Source organism: Passer domesticus, chromosome 19, assembly GCF_036417665.1.
Source record: "Passer domesticus isolate bPasDom1 chromosome 19, bPasDom1.hap1, whole genome shotgun sequence".
Classification (NCBI taxonomy): Eukaryota; Metazoa; Chordata; class Aves; order Passeriformes; family Passeridae; genus Passer; species Passer domesticus.
The window spans coordinates 7,641,197-7,662,301 of NC_087492.1; the positions used below are offsets into that span (position 1 = coordinate 7,641,197).

Consider the following 21,105-nt stretch of genomic DNA (forward strand, 5'->3'; position numbering starts at 1 on the left):
TCTAAGACAGGATGGAATGTTTCAGCTGGATTAGTGATCATACACCTATGTTAACATGGAGGTTTCCTAAGCTACTAGCAGGAGCAAGCCCAGCTACATTTGGGGAGGAATCCATTTCCTTGTCAGCACAGCAAGGGGGCTCATATTACCAGTGATGCTTTCTTGTCGTGACTCCAAATTTGGCAGCACATTCATAGCAGTTGGAGCCATCACACCAAGGAGGTTCTTTTGTCAGCATATCTGTTAAGAGGTAAAAATGTGAAGGCAAAATGGGCTCAGACACCTTCTGAGTACACTAAACTTGAAGGCTTTTTTCCAGTTCTAGGCTGCATTCCAGTATAATGGATTTAACTACTGTTGCAGGAGCTGGAGTCTCCTTTGTAGATAATCTATAGTTGATTTCCATCACATTGTCCCCAGCAACTGTACATTACATACTGTACAGCACCATTAAAAAGCAGTGTCTGTGTTTTAAGCTACATTGGACTACAAACCAGCCAAGAGTTTCCATGTCTATCCTTCCACAAAAAGTAGTATCTAGCAGTCTGCATTGTACAGCTTTTCAGCTAATCACCAGAAAAACTAGTATTTCTACTCTGCACTGTTAGTAGTATAAAATTCACAAGTTCTGCCTCTCTGGAATTTCTGTCATCTAAGTCAAAAGTCCAGAGATTTTTCCTATGAAGTATCCTGGAAGCATAAGGCAGAAATACTTTCCCACCACAGCAAGTGGTACTTACCCAGCAATCTGAAGAGAAGCTGTTTTGTAGCAACCTGATAGTTGAAGATATTGACTCCTTGGTTATTGTTGACTCCCAGGCGAGCCCCAGCTCTCACTATTGCACGACACAAGTTAGCATTTCCCTTCATGTAAGCCAAGAGGAGCACTGAAAAATAAAAGCCAGACAGTTGCTTGCTAACTGAATGGTAGATTGTGTTACATTCAGTCCAGACAGGATCTTTAGTTTTTAAGTTGCCATGTATTGTGTGCCTCCTACTCTATTTAACATACTACTGCCAATTATTCCAGCTTTAAAAGTGACACACCACGAATACAATTCAAGTACTTTCAAGTTTAGTAGTTGCTGAGTCTCACTTACCTGTGTTTCCTTCAGCATCAGGTTTGTCTAGAGGGTATTCTGGCATACACTCCAAGAAGAGGTCACAGATGGCTGCTGCATTATCTTTCCCATATTGTCCCAAAATATGCATTGGTGACTGGCCTCTGGGGAAAAGAGTTTGTTATCTTGATCAAAGTCTGCTTGCTACTGCAGTTACTCATCCAGCTCTCCTTGCTTCCAAGTTTTGTTCACACTTGAACAATGCCACATCTCAGTACCTCAGTACATCACACACAACTGTCTACTAAACTTTTCTTCTTTGGTGTATACATACAATTTGCACAGAATTTAGACACATCATCATCTGCACACTTCCAAACGTGTTTATAAATAATACAATACAAAGCAAACATATATTTTGAAGCAGCATGTCAGCACATATTTTAAAATACAAAGTGGTTCTTTTAGTCTAAGACTATAAATGATTACCTGATATTAAAGGCCTCTGCATCTACATTGCACTCTGTGAGGAGGACCCGGATGTTGTTCAGACGGCCGTGCATCACTGCCAGATGCAGAGCTGAGCAGTAAAGAAAAACAAAGAAAAAGAGAAAAACAAGGTTCAAGACTCTGAGTACCAGCAATAATTACAGCCTAATAACTAAACAAAACCACCTCCTCCCACTTTCCCAGCCCTCCTTCCCAAACAACTGCTTCCATCTGCTTTGATTTCCTGGACTTTCATTCTTTCACCTTTGCAGTGCAAGGCCATTCACAGTGAGCTCTAGGAGACATCATTAACAGACCTACTGAAGTGTTTTGCATTTACGTGTGTAACTTGAAGTTTACCATTATTTCCATTTTCATCTACAGCTGCAAAGTCTACTCCATTCTCCAGAAGGACTGAACAAATGGTGGACAGGTCTTGCTGGGCTGCTAAGTGAAGAGCAGTCTGCCGGTGCTTGGTCAGTTCATTCACCTGGGCACCTGCAAGCAGCTGTCAGGAGGCAAGAAGGAATATGTTCAAAGATGGCTTCAGGGCTATTTTAGCCAAGTTTATTTCTGTGAATGAAGCACACAAGACTCTACTGTACAGAGATACTTCTAGGCTTCCAGAGTGTATAAAATTATATCATTACTGAGCTGCCACAACTTATGCTTGTGTTCAAATGTGCAGAAAGGGCAAAGAAAGATTCTTTACACAGAACCAAACCTAGTGATTGCTGCAAACCCAACATGCTCGTGTGAAGGCTGCTGTGGCAGCTGAGCTAACAGTCCAAGCTAAGGGGACTGTGTGTTTCAGGAGGAGTGGTGTCGCTTTGCAGTGAGGCTCAGCCTGCAGGAGGGTGCAGCTCACAGAGCAGGGCTGCCCCAGCACGCACCAGGTTGCGCACGATGATCTCGGAGCCAGCCTGCACTGCCAGGTGCAGGGGGGTCAGCTTGGAGGCGTCCTGCACGCGCGAGTTGACGTTGGCCTGCACGCTGATCAGGAACAGCACGCTCTCGATGTCCGAGTTCTGAACGGCCACGTGCAGGAAATTCCGACCCTTGTTGTCAACCTGAGGCACAAAGGGCACCTGGAATTAGTTTGTTGTTCCTGTAGAACAAGGTGGTTTGTGTAGTAGGACGTGTTTTCACTAGCAGACACTTGCTCCCTCTGCTTGAGCTGTAGAATCTTGTTCCTTTCACTGGCTGACATGAGAGACTTATCTGATAGATGTGACTACTGAATAACTGAACTGAGAAATTTTCTGCTGCAACTGCTCAGTCCAGTCTGCCTCACACTATTCTACTTCTATTTTATAACCTTGTCCTTTCTTGACCACACACTGGACAGCATTTTTAGAGAGACAAAAATTTAACAGCTGTTGTGGTGAAGTACTGAGCAGCAGTTAATGATAAACTCAGTTAAATGAAACAAGCTTGAGTCTATCTGGCAGTTAATCCAGGAGAAGGAAGCAACATGAGATCCTGCCACAATGATGCAAAATGTATTCACAGAACCTCAGATTGGTTTGGGTTGGAAGGGACCTTCAAGGTGATCCAGTCCACCCCCTACCATGGGCAGAGACACCTTCCCCTATCCCAGCTTGCTCCAAGCTCTGTCCAACCTGGCCTTGGACACTTCCAGGGATGGGGCAGTCACAGCTGCTCTGGGCAACCTGAGAACTCGTTTTTTTGGCTTAATACCAAGTACATGTTGCTCAACTTTGCCTTGAATCTGATGTTAAAGCATATTTATAACCATGCTTTAGATAGAACACAAGAGCTCGCTAAGCACTCAAATATTTTACTAGTAATTAAACTTACACAGGATAGGAAGAATCTCCTGAACAGCTGCCTGAAGAGTCACTCCAGAAGTCTGAAGATACAGTTGGAGGTTTTATAGTTCAATGGGGCAGAATAGCATCTATTATTCAATTATTTTAGGTCAGGTTTTCTGTTGTGGATAGCTTTAGGAGAGCTGGGTAGCAGATTATTTCTGTACTAGTCCAGCACAAGACAACAGTGTACTTAGCATCTTCTCCTTATACACACATATGCCTGTTTCTCAGTTTAGTATTAACAAGATAAGAAGAATTGACAAGACAATAACCCTTAATGTCCTTACACATATCACATACACACCTACAGTTTCCTAATAAATCCTGCTTAAGAGAACTGGCATCTGGCAAACGGATTGCATGTAAAGCCACAAAAGGATAAAACAGAACTGGCTTGTGGAACAGCTGTTACCACAAACTAGTGCAGTAACAAAACCAGCATGGTTTGAACTCTCCCAGCTTACCTGTTCTGCAGCTCCTGGTTCCCTCTTCAAAATTGCTTCAGCTGCTTTGTTGTTTTTATATGTCATGGCACAAGCAAAGGGAGTCATTCCCTGCCTGTCACGTACATTCAGCTTAATGTCTGGATGTGAAATCATCAACTGAATGATAACATTGTGTTGGTTGCTAATGGCAACATGGATTGGAGTTCTTCCTTCTGCATCCTGGAAGGAAACCAGAAAGTTTGTTATATATAGACTCAGGAGTACATAAATCCTTCCCTAATTCTGAAGTTTAGCAGTTTGTGCTGTGACCTACCCAGCTTCCTTCAGCATGGACACCAAACAGCTGCAGGGCAAGCTCAAACCCCGTGTAAGAAAAGCAAATTAAGATTTGTTTCTCCCAACAGGTTGACCTCAATCCTGTGCTATACAACCTTTTAAATAGCTCACCATAACATCTCCCATTTAGTCAGTCATTTTGGGGGCAGAGATTAGCATTCAAATTTCATAGCAAAGTCAGCTGAGGTGTTTAAACATTTGTTTGCATCAAGCAGCAGTTTACAGCCAAGGCTGCTTTGTGACTGTGATCTGTGATTCATTTGAATGTCACTTTCAACAGCATCAGGACCTAGAAATGTTATCCATTCATTTCTTTTGTTGTTATTTAGAAAGCTTCTGTTTAAGGATTACTGTGTAATCAAAAATGAAGTGTAGCTCATACTTACATCACCTCAGTTTACTCAATAACAGAAGACATTTCCCAAACATACTAACAAAGCAGAGTATTCTGGAGTTTTACACTGTAGCTGGTTTAATGATTAATTGCAGCTGTGCTCCTGCCTTTAATTCACAGCAGGGACAGGAGACACTGTATCCCACTGTCCCACCAGAAAACTAACACTGCAGTAAGTTTTCTGTATCATCTTCCTTCAGCACAGCTTCCTAAATTAACCAGCATATGGGCAGATAAGCACCAGGTGTGGTAAAAAGGGACAGGAGAGAAAGCAGAGCTGCATCCAGTCATTGCACTGGCTCAGCTCTAACAGCAAGATTTTCTTTTCTCTCTCATGCAAAATACACAGATGAGAGTAAAGTTTGTTTTCAGTACGTTGGAGGAAAAGAATTTACTTTTAAAAATTGCATGATTTGTCCACATACCTGAGCATTGACATTGGCACCAAACTCCAGAAGGCACTGGACCACCTCCTCTAGTCCCCAGCAGGCTGCCAAGTGTAGGGGTGTCTGTCCATCATGGGCTTCCTCCTCTCCTTCTCCATTTGGGCCTGGCTTTCTGGGACTATTCACATCACACCCACTACAACAAACACAGTGCAGTCAATTCATTATGTTTAATCCAGATTCAAACTGCTTCAATAAAGGTCACAGAAAAGAAAAGGAGCTGATCCAGCAACTGCTGACACATTCCACAAAAGCACAAGTTCCTGGTTTTGGTTTGACTCTTGTCATCAAGAACATGATGCTATTACAGATAAAAGAATGTGTCTTTAGGATTGGTCAGAAATCCCTAAATGTCACCCAGCCAGCAAAAGCCTAAGGAAGCACACAGTTGTTACTGATTTAAGAGAGCATTCATTAATTTATGCCAGAGCACCCTACATGCATGTTAGAAGGTTTGCATTTGGGAAGGGCTCTGACCTGCGGATCAGGAAGCAAGCAATCTGTTCACTGTTCTCATCAATAGCTCTGTGGAGAAGGGTTTGTGAGCAGCCACTTGGTCCTGACCCCCAACACGTTGCATCACAGCCATGCCTGACCTGCAAAGAGAAGCCCAATGACACAATGAAGGTTTTTTTCCAACAGGCTCCCACTATAGTCCCTGACTAATGTTTCTGGAACATTATCCCCTAGAGGTAAAACTTGAGACTTGAGCTTTAAAACTTGAAACTTGAGCCTTGTCTATTCTTGTGACAGTCACTGAATTTCAGGAAGCTATTTTAAAGTCTTCCAGACCAATACTTTATTAGTTAACTGTGTAATCCTTAATTAGGTGGTATTTATTAACAACTCAAATATTTGTCCATATACTTTGATAGACAGATCTAAAGCAGGTTGGACTAGTTACCTCACTTTCAGCAATGACAAGCACCACAGTAAATCAAGCAGCACCAGCAGATGTTGCCTTTGAATGTCTGGCCCAGTTCCCTGCTTTCTCAGACATTCAGCTAAACAGAGAGAGTTTTTTTCCAGGAACTGTATTGCTAATATTTGTATTCTTCAACTAGAGAACCACATACTTGAGCAATGTGGCACTTAAGACTTGTTCTACTCCACTTGACAAACTACTGACAAGGTTTAAAGATGAGTACTTAAGAGCGTTGACTCCATAAAAAAGTGTTGACCAGCACAATCAAGAGCAGCTACAAAGCACATTTCTCACGTCACTAGCAGAGTTTTTAAACAGTTGTCTCTAGCAGACAGTTGGACAAAGCTTCCAAGTAACTTCCTTATGAAAAAGACACAAGGAGGTCTACTTGTGTCTCCTAGGAAATCTCCTGCTGTATCACCCATGCCTGAAAGTAAACAGTCTTTAAAGTAAATATAAGCCTTTAAAGTCCTTCTTGGCTCAATTTTAAGATGCAATAAAAAGCAGAACATACACTAAAGCATAAAATGAGTATTCAGTTTTATTCAGAAAGCTGATCATTACACAAGTTGTGTATGCTACAGACTGATCTAAGCAGATCCTTACTCCATCCAGATCAAGAATCCAGACAGCAGAATATATATAGAATATATATTTTTATTAAAGTGGCTGCCAGATATTTGGTTATGCAGACTACAGTATTTGTAAAATTCATGCAGTAAAGAGGAATTTCTGGTGAAGAAAAGACCTCCAGAAATTAGTAATACTGGACCAGTCTGTTCTCTTCATGCATTGAGTTCGCTTTTGCTGATGAAGCCTTTTACTGCTAGCAAGATGAACAAGATTGAGACTAAAGCCAACTGACAGTCTTACCAGAGTTGATGCAATGTCTTCCAGGTTGTTCTCCAAGGCCAGCCATAAGGGAGGGTTTCCTTTCTCATCGGGCACAGACATGTCTGCTCCCCTGGTACAGATGGCATCCACCACGAGTGGGAGCTGGTTCTGGATGGCCAGCTGTAGGGCTGTCTGTCCATCCTGGGTCCTGCAGCAGGGACACTTCCAAGAGTTACAGATGCATTATAAAGTTCAGTGACAGCACTTCACTGGCAAAGCCAAGAATTAACTCCTCTCATGTGTATTTTTGCTGTGGTAAGACCTTCACAAACACACCACATATTTCATCACAGCTCTGTAGTCTACCTTTCTTTTCCCAAGTGATTGATTTCTACAGTTGGAAAAACAAGTTAGTGTTCTTAGCTCAGAGACATTCAATTCCTTCAGTGCAGCCATTATTTGAACAGAGTTCTTTCTGAGCCAGCCTGCTGCCACAGAAGCAAACAGCTTTGTCTCCAACATGGCAACACTTCAAGCAACAGTCAAATACCAACTGTTAAAAAGTTGAAGTCAGAACAGCAGCATTAGGCAGTTTGGTTTGTACCCATGACATTCATTACAGTACAGCTTGCCAAATTTAACAGACAGTCTGTCAATCATGTAAGCAGACAAATGTTCTGTTAAGCCTAATGTAAGTTGTCTAGGAGATACTGAGGAGGCAAATTTATCAGACTCCTGTTGCTGGATCTGTATCTAATTCTTTTAGATGGTAGCAAACAGCTTCTAAGAAGATAGCAAATGGATGAGACAATAGAAGTTCAGTGCCTCTAGGCCTGTCTCTAGGAGTTTAGAGGAAGCTGTTTTACCCAGAATTAAGTGGCACCTCCTTCTGCAGCCTCAAGAGAGGTACTGATGAATGGAGCTACACCTAGGCCAAGATAACATATGTAATCCCTCAGCCATCACTAGTGCCACAACACAGTGCCAAACATAAAACTAAGTGTAAATGAGATCTGAAACAAATCTCAAGCCATTACACAAAGGCAGTCAGCACCTGCTCCTAGATACACATACAGGTGAGAGTTGTATCAGTTAGGACCTTACCTGACATTTATATCTGCCTGATGTTCCAGCAGGAAGAGGGCACTCTTACTGTCCTGCCTCTGGATTGCCATGTGCAGGAGTGTCTGTCCATCTGACATGGTGTCATTGATGGATGCCCCAGATCCAAGCAGCTGAGCTGCTATTGTGTGCATGCCTGAACAGATCAAGCTCATTAGCATTTTACTTTCAGTTCTATAAAACAGACAAACTGAGACTAATAGAATGAAGTTAATGTGCACATACATTGTGATCAGTGATCTGACATGAAAACTACCAGGGAGTTCACAGAGGAAGAATTCCACTAAAGTGCAAGTACAGTTCTGGGCAGAAGCCATAGGACTAGAAATCTTTCACTAAGTCATATGTGAACACTAATTTTAAAATATCAAGAACCATCTAAAGCTCTCCTTGACAACTCCTCCCCAGCAGCACAGGCCAGAACATGAACACACAGCAGCTGTTTTATCTTTAGGAAAATCTTGTTCACATTGTAGCTCTACATCCTGAAGGCACATACCTGTCCAAAGAGCCAGTCCCAGCACAGTCTGGTCTCTCGAGTCCTTTAGACTGAAGTCAGGAATAATTTGCAAGTTGTTGGTAGCATGAAGAGCATTAGCTATAAGAAAGCATAAGGAGTTAGGGCATTCTTGTAGTTGACCTGCAGTCACACACTGAAAGCTGCAGCAGCAATGTCACATTTTGTGCTAGGCTGTTCCTTTAGCAGTCAGTCCTAAGATCTGAGCAAAGTACCTTCAGCTTCCCTGATGTGACACTGCCTAGGGTTCACACCATATTGCCACTACTGACTGATCTTAATACAAATACCAAGAAAATAATCAATTTTATAGCTAAGAGGCTTAACCTGTCCCCTTCTAGCTGCAATTCCAAATGGAGTGGCATATACAAAGCCCTGAGAATGAAGAGTGGAGGCTCCACAATATGGTGAAATCTGGGATGGGCAATATTTACCCCAGTTCACCTACTGGGATGGGCAATATTTACCTGGGATGGGCAGTATTTACACCAGTTTGCCTACTTCCTTCTAAATCCCACTTATGGTAGGAGACAAAATTGGCCCTACTTCAGCTGTCAAATTCCCTTCCTGCTGCTAGAAAGAAGCTGAGTAGTAGCTTTTAATGAACTCATCTGCTGGTATTTGAGCACTCAAGTCTCAACTCTATTATAATACCAGCATTGCTCTGTATGAAGTCCTCTTACTCAGGAGGTGAGGGAAGCAGAAGTCTCACCACAGAAAAATGCCTTTATCCAAAATAGATTCCAGCATTCACCTGAAGGAAATGCTTTGAAGCCATCTCAGTTGTAATAAAACCCAAGACTAACTGTTCAAGTCCATTATCTACAGTGGAGAATTTACAAACAGACAAAATAATTTTCTTGTTTTAACAAGCAGATGATTTAAGACTAGTTAGCCAGTCTTATCAATTGCTGTACTTAAACAATGTTTACAGGAAGATCTGCTTTCTTAGTAGTTTGTCAAAACAGCTGGGATGCCATCCTGAATTGATCCTGCAATTCACTGCAGCATCAACACTCAGGGCACCTACCTTTTTGTTCTAGGATGACTGACACCACATCTGGGTGATTGTAAGCAATAGCCATGTGAAGGGGAGTTTGGAGATGAACATTCTCTGCTGGTGGAGGAGCAGGTGCATCCTTCTGCCCAAGCACTGCTTCTGCTGTCTGGATGTTGGGATTGGCTCCTTGCTGCAGGAGTTCTGCTGTCAGGTTTGCTAGGCCATGCCTGCAGGCTGTGTGCAGTGGGGTTTCTCCCTTTAATAAACAAGGTGCTGGGTTAAAAATTTGAGACATGAAGAGAAGCAGCTTTTAAACCATTAAAACTACAAGAGCTGGTGTGAAGTTTCACTCCTAGTAGCTGAAGCTCGTTAGGAGTTCCAAACTACATGAGTTAGCTTCTACTAAGGCTTTTATTACACCAGGCACTGCAGTAAGTGCTAAAAGCATGTTAACTGGTGATTCTGCAAGAACAGTGCCACAAGAATGCAAGTGGTCACTAGTAAACACCTGAAAACATGCAAAGGTTCACAAAGTGCTCCAAGTTGCTTTAAGCTGTGGTTTAGCTATAAGAAATCTCTGCTATCTTATTTTTGAAGAGAAGTAAGGAAACTTTCAGACTAAGTTTCTGCTTTTACCCATTTGTTTTGGTGGTTGACTTTTGCTCCATGAGTTGCTAGGAAGAGAGAAGCTGCCTCATTTCCTGCACCAGCTGCTCTCTGAAGCAAGCAGTTTCCTAAAGAAAAACCATGAACACTGTTATTCCAACCACACTTTGATACTAACACGTGTGCTAACACCTTCCCCACTACCTTAAAACATTACACTTTGAAGCCAACAAGGAAAACCCCTGGGACTAGGGTTACTAGCAGGCCCCTTCCAACTGTCACATGCACTTCCATTTAGTGATTCCACAACTTGAAATTGTGAAGAGGGTATTAGAACCTGGCAATGAGCCCAGATTTTCTGTCACTTCCTGCAAGTCCATCTCAGCTTGTCAGTGCACCAGCTCTGGGTAAAGCAACTACCACCTAGCATTTATCACGGAGCAACTGCTGCTGAAACCTCATGCAGCTCCTCCAAGTGCAGTCAGCATTAAGCAATTAACACACAAGCCTTCCACCTACAAGGAAATACAAACCTCTGGTTTACCTGTTACTGTGTCTGGAGCATCTGTATTGCTGCCTCGCTGGATCAACCTTGCTGCAAAACTGTTCTCATCAAATGAGGTTCCATTCACAACAGGGGCATCTTCAAAAGGGTTCACAGACTGATCAGATGATACAGTGATATACTGGACTGCGAGCCACAGAGCTGTGCTGCCTTCATGATCCTTCAGCTCCAAGTCTAGTCTAAAAATAAGAGTTAGTGTCCCCCAATTTATACCTTAAAAAGTGGTTCCCCAACTCAGCTGAAGTTCCAAGTGGCTGAACAGCTACACTAGTTCATCTCATACCTCTCTGACAACATTTGCTTGCCAAAAAGCCTACTGTAGCTCCAGTTACCTCAGACAATTTGTGAATACTATGAAACAAGCACAGCACCTTTTATTGACTACTAGATTCAAGCTCATTGCTCCTAGGGAAGTGTAGAATCCCTGGCAGATTTGGGCTCCCACTAAGTCCTTACTCCTTGAGTAAGCCATGTACAAGAACTGCAAATTCAGCTGCAATGAAACTGAGTCAAATGAAGTCTTCTGCTTCACCACCCTAAGAAGTCACCTCTAAGCAGAACCCAAGTTGAACTCAAGAATATATTGAGATATTTCAAGAATGTTTTTACTCCTTTTAGCTCCACTACAAATCAACCTTCACATCTGGAATTATTTCAGCCTCTTTGAAAAACACAGAGATGCAGTTTGCTGCTTTTTTATAGTAGGGCAAAAATTTACATGGCTTCTGATATGGTTTTAGCATCCTCACTTAGGCAAAGCCTTTACACTTTTGCATCCCAAGTTCTTACTAGTCTTATTATAAGGCAAAAAGACACAGAAGAGTTGTTAAACCAGTTTTCACATCTTCACTGTACAAGGTAACCTCAGTGCATTTTACATTGATGTGAGACTTACTGCTTGCACTGCAGGAGCTGGCTGAACACAGGCTCATTCCTGACCACAATGGACACATGCAACGGGGTCCTGTAATTGGAGCAGAGAACAGTTACAGCAGGAATGAGTCAGACACTTCAGACTTTGGCCCCAGGCACCAACGTGCCCCTAGAGAACTACAGGCTTTCACCTCTGCTTAAAGGAGAAGGGCACAAGCACATCTTAAAAGAAAGAGGAATCTAAACTTTTAGTGAACATGACTGCAATTAATTTGGTAGTAAGGAACTCATTAATGTAAGAAGTAACCTTAAGGGAAGAAGCACAATAGGTTCACCTAGCAGAATTGTGCAGCTGATACATTCCAAGTCTTCTATATTATTTTATGAACCTGCTTGCCAGCCTAACCTAACCTGTGAAAAAACTTACAGGCCTTACACTTCAGACAAACACACTGCAGAAACTGGCATTTTTTGAGAACACTTTGGTTTCCCTGACAGCTTTAGGTACACTATTTGTCATCTTAGTTAGCTTTTACCATTCAGTGATTCAATAAAGGCAATTTAACTGTGTGCCATGTGTTCTAACATTATCAACTCACCCCAGCTTTCTGCAGCTGGGCTATGTTTAATTTGCCATGGCAAGGTACCACTCAGCCTGCACAGCTATCTACCTTGAGTGCTACCAACAGGTCTCACATTAGGTAAATGAGCTCCTGCTTCCAGCATCAGCTGTAACACAGAACAGGTTCATTTGCTGAAGACCTGAACAGGTTCTTAGAAGGCTGCATCTGATCACCACAGCAGTGTCTGTTACACTGGCAGCACTTCACTTCCCCCAGTATTTACCTGCCTTTGTTGTCTTGCATGTTTGGATTGGCTCCTGCCTGCAGGAGGGACTGTGCAATCTGTGCCATCTCTGCCATGACATCTGGGGAGTGCTTCTTGGGGCTGTAGGATGCCACAAGGTGCAGAGGAGTCTCCTGGTCTCCCAGTGTAGCAGCATTCACACGGGCACCATTTTTAATGAGAAAGTTTGCAGCAAATTTATCTCCTTTTGTGAAACAAAACAAGGTTATTTATGATACATGGAACCTATATATTTTATACTCCAGGAGACAGGTACACATGACTTCACTCCATACCATACACTCATTCCAACACAAGTATCTGCTCCTACAATGCCTCAGCAACGAGCAAATTTAACAGTGCTACATGGCAAAGTCAGGATTAAAATATTTCACAACAAGCCCTTGGAAAAAGTGATTTGCCCACAGGTTACCTGTGACTCAAGTTCTCACACCAGCTTACTGTTATGGAGATAGTGACTTTGCTTGCTCCTCTATCAAGATACATCCATTGTTGCTTTAATAAAACATTGGGCAAACTGTGCTACTAGACACACAAATATTTTTTGAACAAAAGGTACTATTCCAAGGCACTAGTCAAAAGTTTCCAGTTCAAGTCAGTCTGTTGAGTCTTTCTACATAAACAAGTAATAACACTCCCTTTGCTCTTGGGAATTCAGGCCCTCATAGATATACAGGGTAAGGGTTTTAGCAGTGCAGACCCACCATCCACAGTATTCCCAAAAACTCCTTCTTGATTAGACTCATTTCAACACATGAAACCTTGAACTTGAAACACAAATGCAAAGAATAACTCCAGGAAAATACCAGCTCCCCTCGCTTCAAAGGCTACTTTGCAGAGACATATTCACATTTTGCTTGGCCTGAATGCAAGACCAGAGAACAAGAACAGCATTTCAATCTATATTGCTGGATTATCTCTGCCAACAAAAACAAAAGTCCCATTTTCTGATTTGCATATCAGACATTCCCCCACTTTTCAGTGATCATAAGTAGTAAGAATCATGTGGCAAGTGCGGACAATTTGCTTAAGCTCCATTTCCAGAACATGTGATTGTTAACTGTGATTAATTCACTGAAGCTGTGGTTACTGAAAAGCAAGTGTTCATTCTCAGAGCTCTAGCTCAGACTGAAAGCAGACATCAGAACTAGAGACAAATGCCAGTATCAAGAATGAAGAGCAGCCTGCTGGAAATCCAGTGTTTTATAGGGCTGCAGCCATCACACACTGACCTATGCCTACAATGTCTCCTACTCCTGCAGCTGAAGTCTCACGCACAGGATCAGATGCCAGGGATTACCCTGTTCAGACATGTGAGAGATTATTTCAAATTTTGTGAGCTTAAAATACAGCTCCCAACTTCTTCCTTTACTTCTGGGGTCTGAGACAGTTTGGTGCTAGAAATAAACTTTCTGGAACAGAGCTGCCAAAGACATTGCAGAAATAACTAGCAGCACAAGGTGTTTGCTGCAGATTTTTACACTTTGACCACAGGCCAAGATGCTGCTGATCCAAACCCTTCAGAGTGCTGTGGCCATGGCAACCAGAACCTGCTGTGCTCCAGTTCTCATAAGATGCCTTTTCCACTCTAAGGTGGAGAAAAGCTCAACATAATCATGTAGTTGTACTCAGACTCCACTCTGACAACTGCACTGGAGCTTTGAAAATATTTAGGCTGGACAGAGGTACCTCCACTTGCTCCTCATCTTTCAGTCAGATTTTCCTCTTCTGAAACTGCTGTGCAGTAGTAAGGTTAACCACACCTCAAAAAGGCATATGCTGCATTCAACCCAAGTCTAGGAAAAGACTTCATCTTTGTGACCCTTTCATTGTGGTGCTCAATTCAACCATTTGTCAGAAAGAACACTGTCAAATTAGAATATTCCCAGTGTCTCCCTGCATTTCTTCTTTTAGCAGGCAATGTTATACTAGATTGCACCTGGATATCACACAGCATAAGTGTCCCCAGCCAGCAGACTGGTTCTCAGATCTCAAATAATAGTCTGTTTGCTTTTATTAAAAAAAAAAAAGAAAAGAAAAAGAAAACAGAACAAAGTTCATACTTCACTACAATTTTCTAACTGCAATGTCAACTACAACATGACACAGGAATAGACTTTCAAATATGTATTCCACACTGGGAATAACTGGAAGTTAACAAAGCTTCATATCCCACCTACTCACCTCTCTGGATGGCTTTATGGAGCAGACTCCAGCCTCTCTTGTCTGCCCTGTCTACATCAGCCTTGTAGTTGACCAGTGTAGTTGCAATACTCTCCAACCTTTGGGCCAGGGCTAGATCCAGAGCAAGATCTCCATTGTGATCCAATTCATTGAGCTTCCCAGGAAGCTGCAACACAAACACAACCAACTGGCATTAAAAGTATTTGAATAATTATTCCCTGCCCTTTGTTGGGGAACAATTTATTTGCTAGTTGTTTGGAGTTTTCATCCAAGCACAACAAACACCTGTTACTTCAGCTTTCAACAGAAAAGTTGTTCAAGGAAATTATTCTTACTGAACTGCCATGAAGCAGCAAAGTTGTCTATTACAACCACTCAGCTTTAAATGGGCACAGCAATATCAGGTAATGGATTTTATTAGATGTATTCTGTTGCATGCAAGATGTTTTAAGCATTATGAATCACTTCTAAATTATGTCCTCGTGTAGCTACTGCTAGATAGATCTCCATTACAGACACAGAAGTAGCTGTGGCACTGCTAAACATGCAAATAAGAATTAGTGACAAAAGTCACTAACAAGGTTCAGACTGGTACTTAGGAACCAGGTACTTGAAATAGCCAATTCTAGAAGACAGATCAAGTCAGTCTCACTATACCTGAGAATCCATTTCAATAAGATACAAAAAGACTACATCTTCTCTCTCAACTTTAATGGCCTTGTGCAAAGGATATTCTGTCTTTGACTTGAACATTTTATACAATAGCTGAGCACTCATGCTGCTGAAGTCTTCTTTACGCAAGTCATCCTAGGAGCAATTAAAAAAGAGAAGGGTAAGCAACACTCCTGTTTTATTTATGGACAAGGCATTGCACAATGGCATTCTGAAGTTCACAAAACAAGTGCAGTTAAAAGTTCAGTTTTGATAACATTTTGGCAAGAACAATCCCAGATAGTCTTTTAAGATTAGGAAGAAACAATCAGGAAGTTTTAAATCTTGCATTTTAGTTTCAAGATCAGTTAGTGAAATTTTTATTTCTTTTTGTCTACAGAGATGGAAAAGTAGCATTTTAATGCTACTATGGTGTATTTCTTAAGTCTGACAAAAAGTCCTACAACTATTGAAGACTGATTAATAAAATTATGAATAAAAGTAAACAAAAGCTTAGGAATAAAAAGATCTTAGGTCTGAGTTAGTGCTCATTTGACTAAACAGAAGCAACTTCATTTCCAGGTAGAGGTAAGCATCAAAAGTTAGGAATCAATAAGAATGTCAAGAGTTAAAACTGCTGACCCACAGGTTCACATATAATAATCTTTTTTATATATTAACATATCAAAACACTTCCCTCTGCCTTTGAATTAGCCAAGGAAAGAAACGTCCACATCTAGGGTATGCATTTTAGATTCAGAATAACCTAAAGCCCCCCTCAAGTCTATTGCTGACAAGTCTTATTTTAAAGGCTAATTCATTACTCAGGTAATCAAACTTTCTTCAAAAAAAGAGATCAGAGCAAGTGAAATTTCCAAGCTGGTTGCAAGACTGGCTGCTTCTCTCTTCATTACAGAAGATAAATAGCCCTGGCTGCCATGAACTATTTTTAGAAGTAAAAGCAGGCCTGGGATTTGTGATCTGTATAGACAGAGACCAACTATGGATGAACTTATAAACACTTTGAAGCCCAGATTTGATAAACAACCCTCTTGTTTATTAGGAGACAGTCCCTTCTATCTTCTTCATGTTTAGGAAACGGAGACACTTTGTACAGTGAAGTACTTCCACTGAACAGAACAAGTCCTCAGGCAGAAGTGACTCACCCCACCAAGACATTCTCAAGACAATTGACCAACTAACAGAGGTTACAGTGTGGTAAGGCAAGCAAAATTCTGCCACTGAGTTTCTATAATGTGCAAACATTTCTCATCTTGCTTCCTCGTGCCAGGACTCACCCAGTGGCTAGCAATGATCTCAGCACAGTAGTTGAGGAGTGTGCTGGCACTGAGCTCCTCAGCAGTCTGGTAGAAACGGATGCAGTTCCTGACATTAACAAGTGACATCACTCCTTTTTCACATCTGCCAAAAACAGGAAAGCCAGTGGTCAGTAATCAAAAAGCTTTACTTAATTACTGTCCCAAGCTGTAATGGAGTCCTAACACTCTTTTTCATAGATGCTGGTAGAATATGGCATGGACTTGCTTTACTAGAAGGCTGAACTGCATAAACATACTTTCATCAGCAGCGCTAGAAGACACCTCCCCTAAGAGCAGACTTCTACCAGAATCCACCCAGCCAAGGTCCCATGATAATACCACACTTCAGGAGTCTGCAAGTAGAAATCCACCCCAGTTGTCCCAAGGGCACAAACTGCAGCTCATTCACTGCCATGAAGTAGGGAAGATGTACTACAGGGATCACAAGCAGGGGCTGTTGAGGTTGGATATTGGGAAAAATGTCTTCACTGCAAGGGCAGTCAGGCACTGGCACAGGCTGGCAGGGCAGGGGTGGAGTCACCATCCCTGCTGTGTACATGTGGCCCCTGGGGATATGGTCAATGATGGACTTTGGCAGTGCTGGGCTGTTGGCCACTCTATCTCAGTGGTCTTCTCCAGCCTAAACAATTCCATTATTCAGTGATTCTATACCTACATAAACATCTCATAATTATGAATGGCATCCTACACATGGACCTGTCACTGGACTACTGTGACCAGACAACTGCTAAGTTCACAGTACAACACAAGGGCAGCTTTCAGGCTGGTACAAGGCTTGAAGCAGTTTTAGCCATGGCCTTACAGATTTCAACTTCTCTGGTCAGAACATCTGACAGCAATTTAGCTGCTTCACATTGGAGGCACACAAATCACAGCTTATGAATGTCATGTACTGCCACAGACATCCCCTGGGCAAAGGATTATTCTATCAAAGGATACTTTGACTAAATTGAAGGCTTTGAAGTTGTACAAAACTTGACGAGGTTTCAATTTGTACATTCAGGCTTCTCACTAACTCTAAATGGTTTAGAACATACTAAAGAGCTCAAGATTAACAACCTGGCCCCTAGTGCCACAGTGTAATCATAGTGTCAGACTGTGAAAGCATCATACTGTTACACTAACCTTATTTCTGAAGAAAGGTTGCACAAGATGCACAGAAGTTACAAAAATTTCACCTGTGCCACTTTAATACTGCAAACTAATTGCCATTGATTCATCCTAGCATTCTCTAAAAATTCCTTTCTTGCAACTCTCCTGAACCTGATGCTATCCTACTGACCTCCTTTCAACACCAGTTCAGGTTATTAGTTTGGCTGGGAGAAGAACTAAAAAGTAAACATAAAACCTAGGAGAAGTCTGCTACAGTTTAACTCTGGTGCAATGCTTCATTTCCCCTGATAAATTGAATGACATGCTGTTTTATTAAAAGCTCAGGACTTTGAAAAAGCATAATTTTATCCTATTGCCAGCAGCTCTCATCTTATTTCTGCTCAAAGAAGGTTTAAGAGTTGAAGTATATTTACTAAGACTCACCTTTCCCTAAGCAGCTGGAGCTGAAATTTATTAGCTAATTTCATGAGCTCTGTCAAGAAGATATCATCTTCTCTTAGCTCAAGTTCATCTGTGTAGATCCACCGCAGCATTGCCATGGTTACCTCTGGGTCAGCATCTGGTACAGGGAGCAACAGGATTAATAAAACACTTCAAAACAATCACCTATCCTAGCAGTTACTATTCCTTTGACTTCTGAAACTCATAGGTACCATAAAAACGAAAAAATAGTCTTGTTTTGAAACTGTACTTTGTTCAAAATGTCAGAATGGGTGAAATTGGTCAGAAGTTGAAACGAGTAACAGTGCTGGCACCAAGCAGGAAAACCTTCTTACACTGTGACACTGTGCAGAATGCAGGGAGCCCTGTGACATCTACCTGCTACACCAATGTTGCATATTTAGGGGCTCTTATAAAGTCTTTGGTCCCTCACGTATGCCCTAATGCACATCCACCCCTGACAAGAACAAAGCCCCTTTTTAATTTAACAGCCATGGGTTATGAACTGCTGCATTCCAACAAAGGCACTTACACCTTGGTACACTTTGGTAGTAACTACAAAGCACTTCAAACTGCTGGTAGCCATTTCTAGGAGAAGTGCAAAAAAGCCAACTTAAGAAGCTGGTTAGATCTCAGGTCTTTACAAGACTGATCACAAACTGATGTTTTTACACAATGGAAAAACCAGAAAATCACACCATGGGACACTACACAAGCCCAGTGGCCAAGGACCTTTGTCACTCACTCACAATTAAAATGACAATCCATCTTACAAGGATGTAGATAAGAATAACTTCAGAAGATCAGATCAATTACAACAGAAATATCACTCATTTAAAAAACTGACCTTAGTCCTTTGAGTTGTTTTGTTCTTTAAAAAATATTTTGAATTAAAAACCTTAAAGAACCTGAAATACCCATCCTAAAACATCTCCTTTAGATGGAAGGTTGGCCCAGATTATCTGCAGAGTAGTAGAAGGACTTGGCATGCAGACTGCCTCTCGGGAATCACAAGGTTTTAGTAAGACAAGTATTTTTTGCCAAACTCAAAGCAATCAGAAAGCCTACTTGAGATGTACTATCAGCTCTGCCTTGGCAGAAGTAAGAGAGCATTTTCTCCCTCTCAATAAGAGAACATGTGTTCATCTCTTTCTACTCTTTTAAAGATTAGAAAATTCTACAGATTACATGAACTCTAAAAGCGCTCAATCTCAAATGCTGCCTGCATTCTGAAGATAAAATTCAGGCAATCTTAGCCTGCAAATTGTTAAGAGAACCCCTTAAGAAAACAATTTGCAGGGAACAGCTTGTTTCTTGCTCCAGCTACTTCATAAGCTAATCCTTGTGCCATTTATCATTTTTTTTAATCAATAATGCAACTTTACAGTGGAAAGTATCATTTACTAGCAGGTATTTAAGCAGTGTTTGCTTTGTTAAACATGTAAGACTGCAGTTACATTTGAGATTCTCAGAATAGCTTAGATGTGGAGCTAGAAATGCTTTGGACTGCCACTTGTAATGACACTACAATTAACATAAGAGCTTTTTAGTAATAATCTTTGTTAGCACAGCACTCGGTTTCAAAACTCCTTGGCATCTGTTTTCTTGTGGCTGCAGAAAGATCCACCAATCGTGCTGCAAGGAAGCCTGTGATGTCCCATAAAACCAGCTTGCTGTGACTTGCTACTTTCCAGTTTGTCTGCACTTACAATTCACTATAAGATTACGTGCAGAACATGAAGCCAATGCTTAATATTCAACATGCCAGTCAGCAAGCCTGCTTAACTTCATACCTGGTTTTATTGCTCACAAATTAATTGTATAAGGCTCTCCTACACTGTTAAGTACAGAAAAGCCTTTTGAGAGGTTCAATCTGCAGAAGCACTGCCCAGTGTAAGTACATGCAAGAAACAGCTACAAGAGAACAAAACGTTCATGTAGAAGATGGTCTGTTAGAAAACTTCTCTTCCTCACCTGTTTTACAAAGGTATCAAAGTGCCAAAGCAAACAATTTCAATAACACATCAGTACTTGCATTCACTTCCCACACACACTGTGTTAACAAGCAGCAAGGTATTTCCATGACACGCTTCAGAGAAATTATGCACACTACCTCAAAAAGCCCTGTCCTTCCTCAAAAAGGAAGAAGTCAAGCTCCTCCATATAGATTTGTTTTTCATTATGTTTAGTTGACTCTAGAAAAGACAAACAGGCCACCAATCTCAACCCCTGTTTGTTAAAGAGAAAGAAGGCAGGTTATTGATTTAACTACCACTAACACCCAGTTCACAAGCTCACTACCACTCTTCAAAGAGAGCTCAATAATCAACAGGTTAAACACCACTTTTACTGGACAGCAGGAGACTGAAAGGCACTTAAGTAACCATCTCTCAACAGGCCCTTTCACAAGTCACCCTAAAGACAACTGAGGCATCACATTACTCAGCAGTGACTGACCTGACAGATCCAGCTCCTCTGTTGAGGCAAGGTTGGCAAGGCTCCAGGTATCGCTGCGCGCCGCCAAGACAAATTTGTGAGCACGGATGTGCTTGTCCCCAACCTTTATCTTCAGATCACTGAGAGGAGAAAAAAACCACAAATATGTATTATGCTGATTTCTCCTGCACTTAGGTATGTATAGATTCAGCATCTCCACAGTATCTAGGGCTGGGTATCCACATTCAGCTTCAAAGACTTTAAAACACAATTGGTTAAGTAGAACATGTTGTCAAATGACAATTCATATTCTAGGGAGATATGCAATGAGTCATTCATATTTCAAGTACTTGGTTGGGTTTGGTTTTTTAAACCATTTCAGAATAAACAACAAGAGAATTATTGTAGAAGTTAAGAAAATCCAACAATCTTGAGGTTAAATATTTATGTCACAGTGTCCATACTAATACTGTCAGCTGAGCACCAATGCTTTCAGGCAAGACCAGCAAGAGAACAATGCTGTTTGACAGGAGTCTGAGTGCAAGGCAGAATCCCCAGCTCCCAGGAGACCAGCTGTCAAAACACCCATTTCATCCTGACCCTTTACACCAGGTTATCCACTGC

General features: G+C 41.6%; 1 protein-coding gene across 1 annotated transcript in view; it reads right to left on the minus strand.

Annotated features, from left to right (window-relative positions):
- The window catches only part of ANKFY1 (ankyrin repeat and FYVE domain containing 1), a 31,704-nt gene that overhangs the window by 4,539 nt on the left and 6,060 nt on the right, over positions 1-21,105 (minus strand). Inside the window, exons 3-24 of the mRNA XM_064394649.1 lie at positions 20,503-20,621; positions 18,028-18,163; positions 16,450-16,573; positions 15,158-15,307; positions 14,501-14,666; positions 12,296-12,500; positions 11,472-11,540; positions 10,556-10,755; positions 10,042-10,139; positions 9,436-9,661; positions 8,388-8,486; positions 7,871-8,024; positions 6,806-6,974; positions 5,485-5,603; positions 4,987-5,143; positions 3,850-4,050; positions 2,444-2,620; positions 1,911-2,058; positions 1,551-1,641; positions 1,101-1,225; positions 741-887; positions 150-240 (exon numbers count right to left, since the gene is read on the minus strand). Of these exons, the coding sequence (XP_064250719.1) occupies positions 150-240; positions 741-887; positions 1,101-1,225; positions 1,551-1,641; positions 1,911-2,058; positions 2,444-2,620; positions 3,850-4,050; positions 4,987-5,143; positions 5,485-5,603; positions 6,806-6,974; positions 7,871-8,024; positions 8,388-8,486; positions 9,436-9,661; positions 10,042-10,139; positions 10,556-10,755; positions 11,472-11,540; positions 12,296-12,500; positions 14,501-14,666; positions 15,158-15,307; positions 16,450-16,573; positions 18,028-18,163; positions 20,503-20,621 (3,171 nt within the window). The remainder of the gene's footprint in view (positions 1-149; positions 241-740; positions 888-1,100; positions 1,226-1,550; positions 1,642-1,910; positions 2,059-2,443; positions 2,621-3,849; positions 4,051-4,986; positions 5,144-5,484; positions 5,604-6,805; positions 6,975-7,870; positions 8,025-8,387; positions 8,487-9,435; positions 9,662-10,041; positions 10,140-10,555; positions 10,756-11,471; positions 11,541-12,295; positions 12,501-14,500; positions 14,667-15,157; positions 15,308-16,449; positions 16,574-18,027; positions 18,164-20,502; positions 20,622-21,105) is intronic.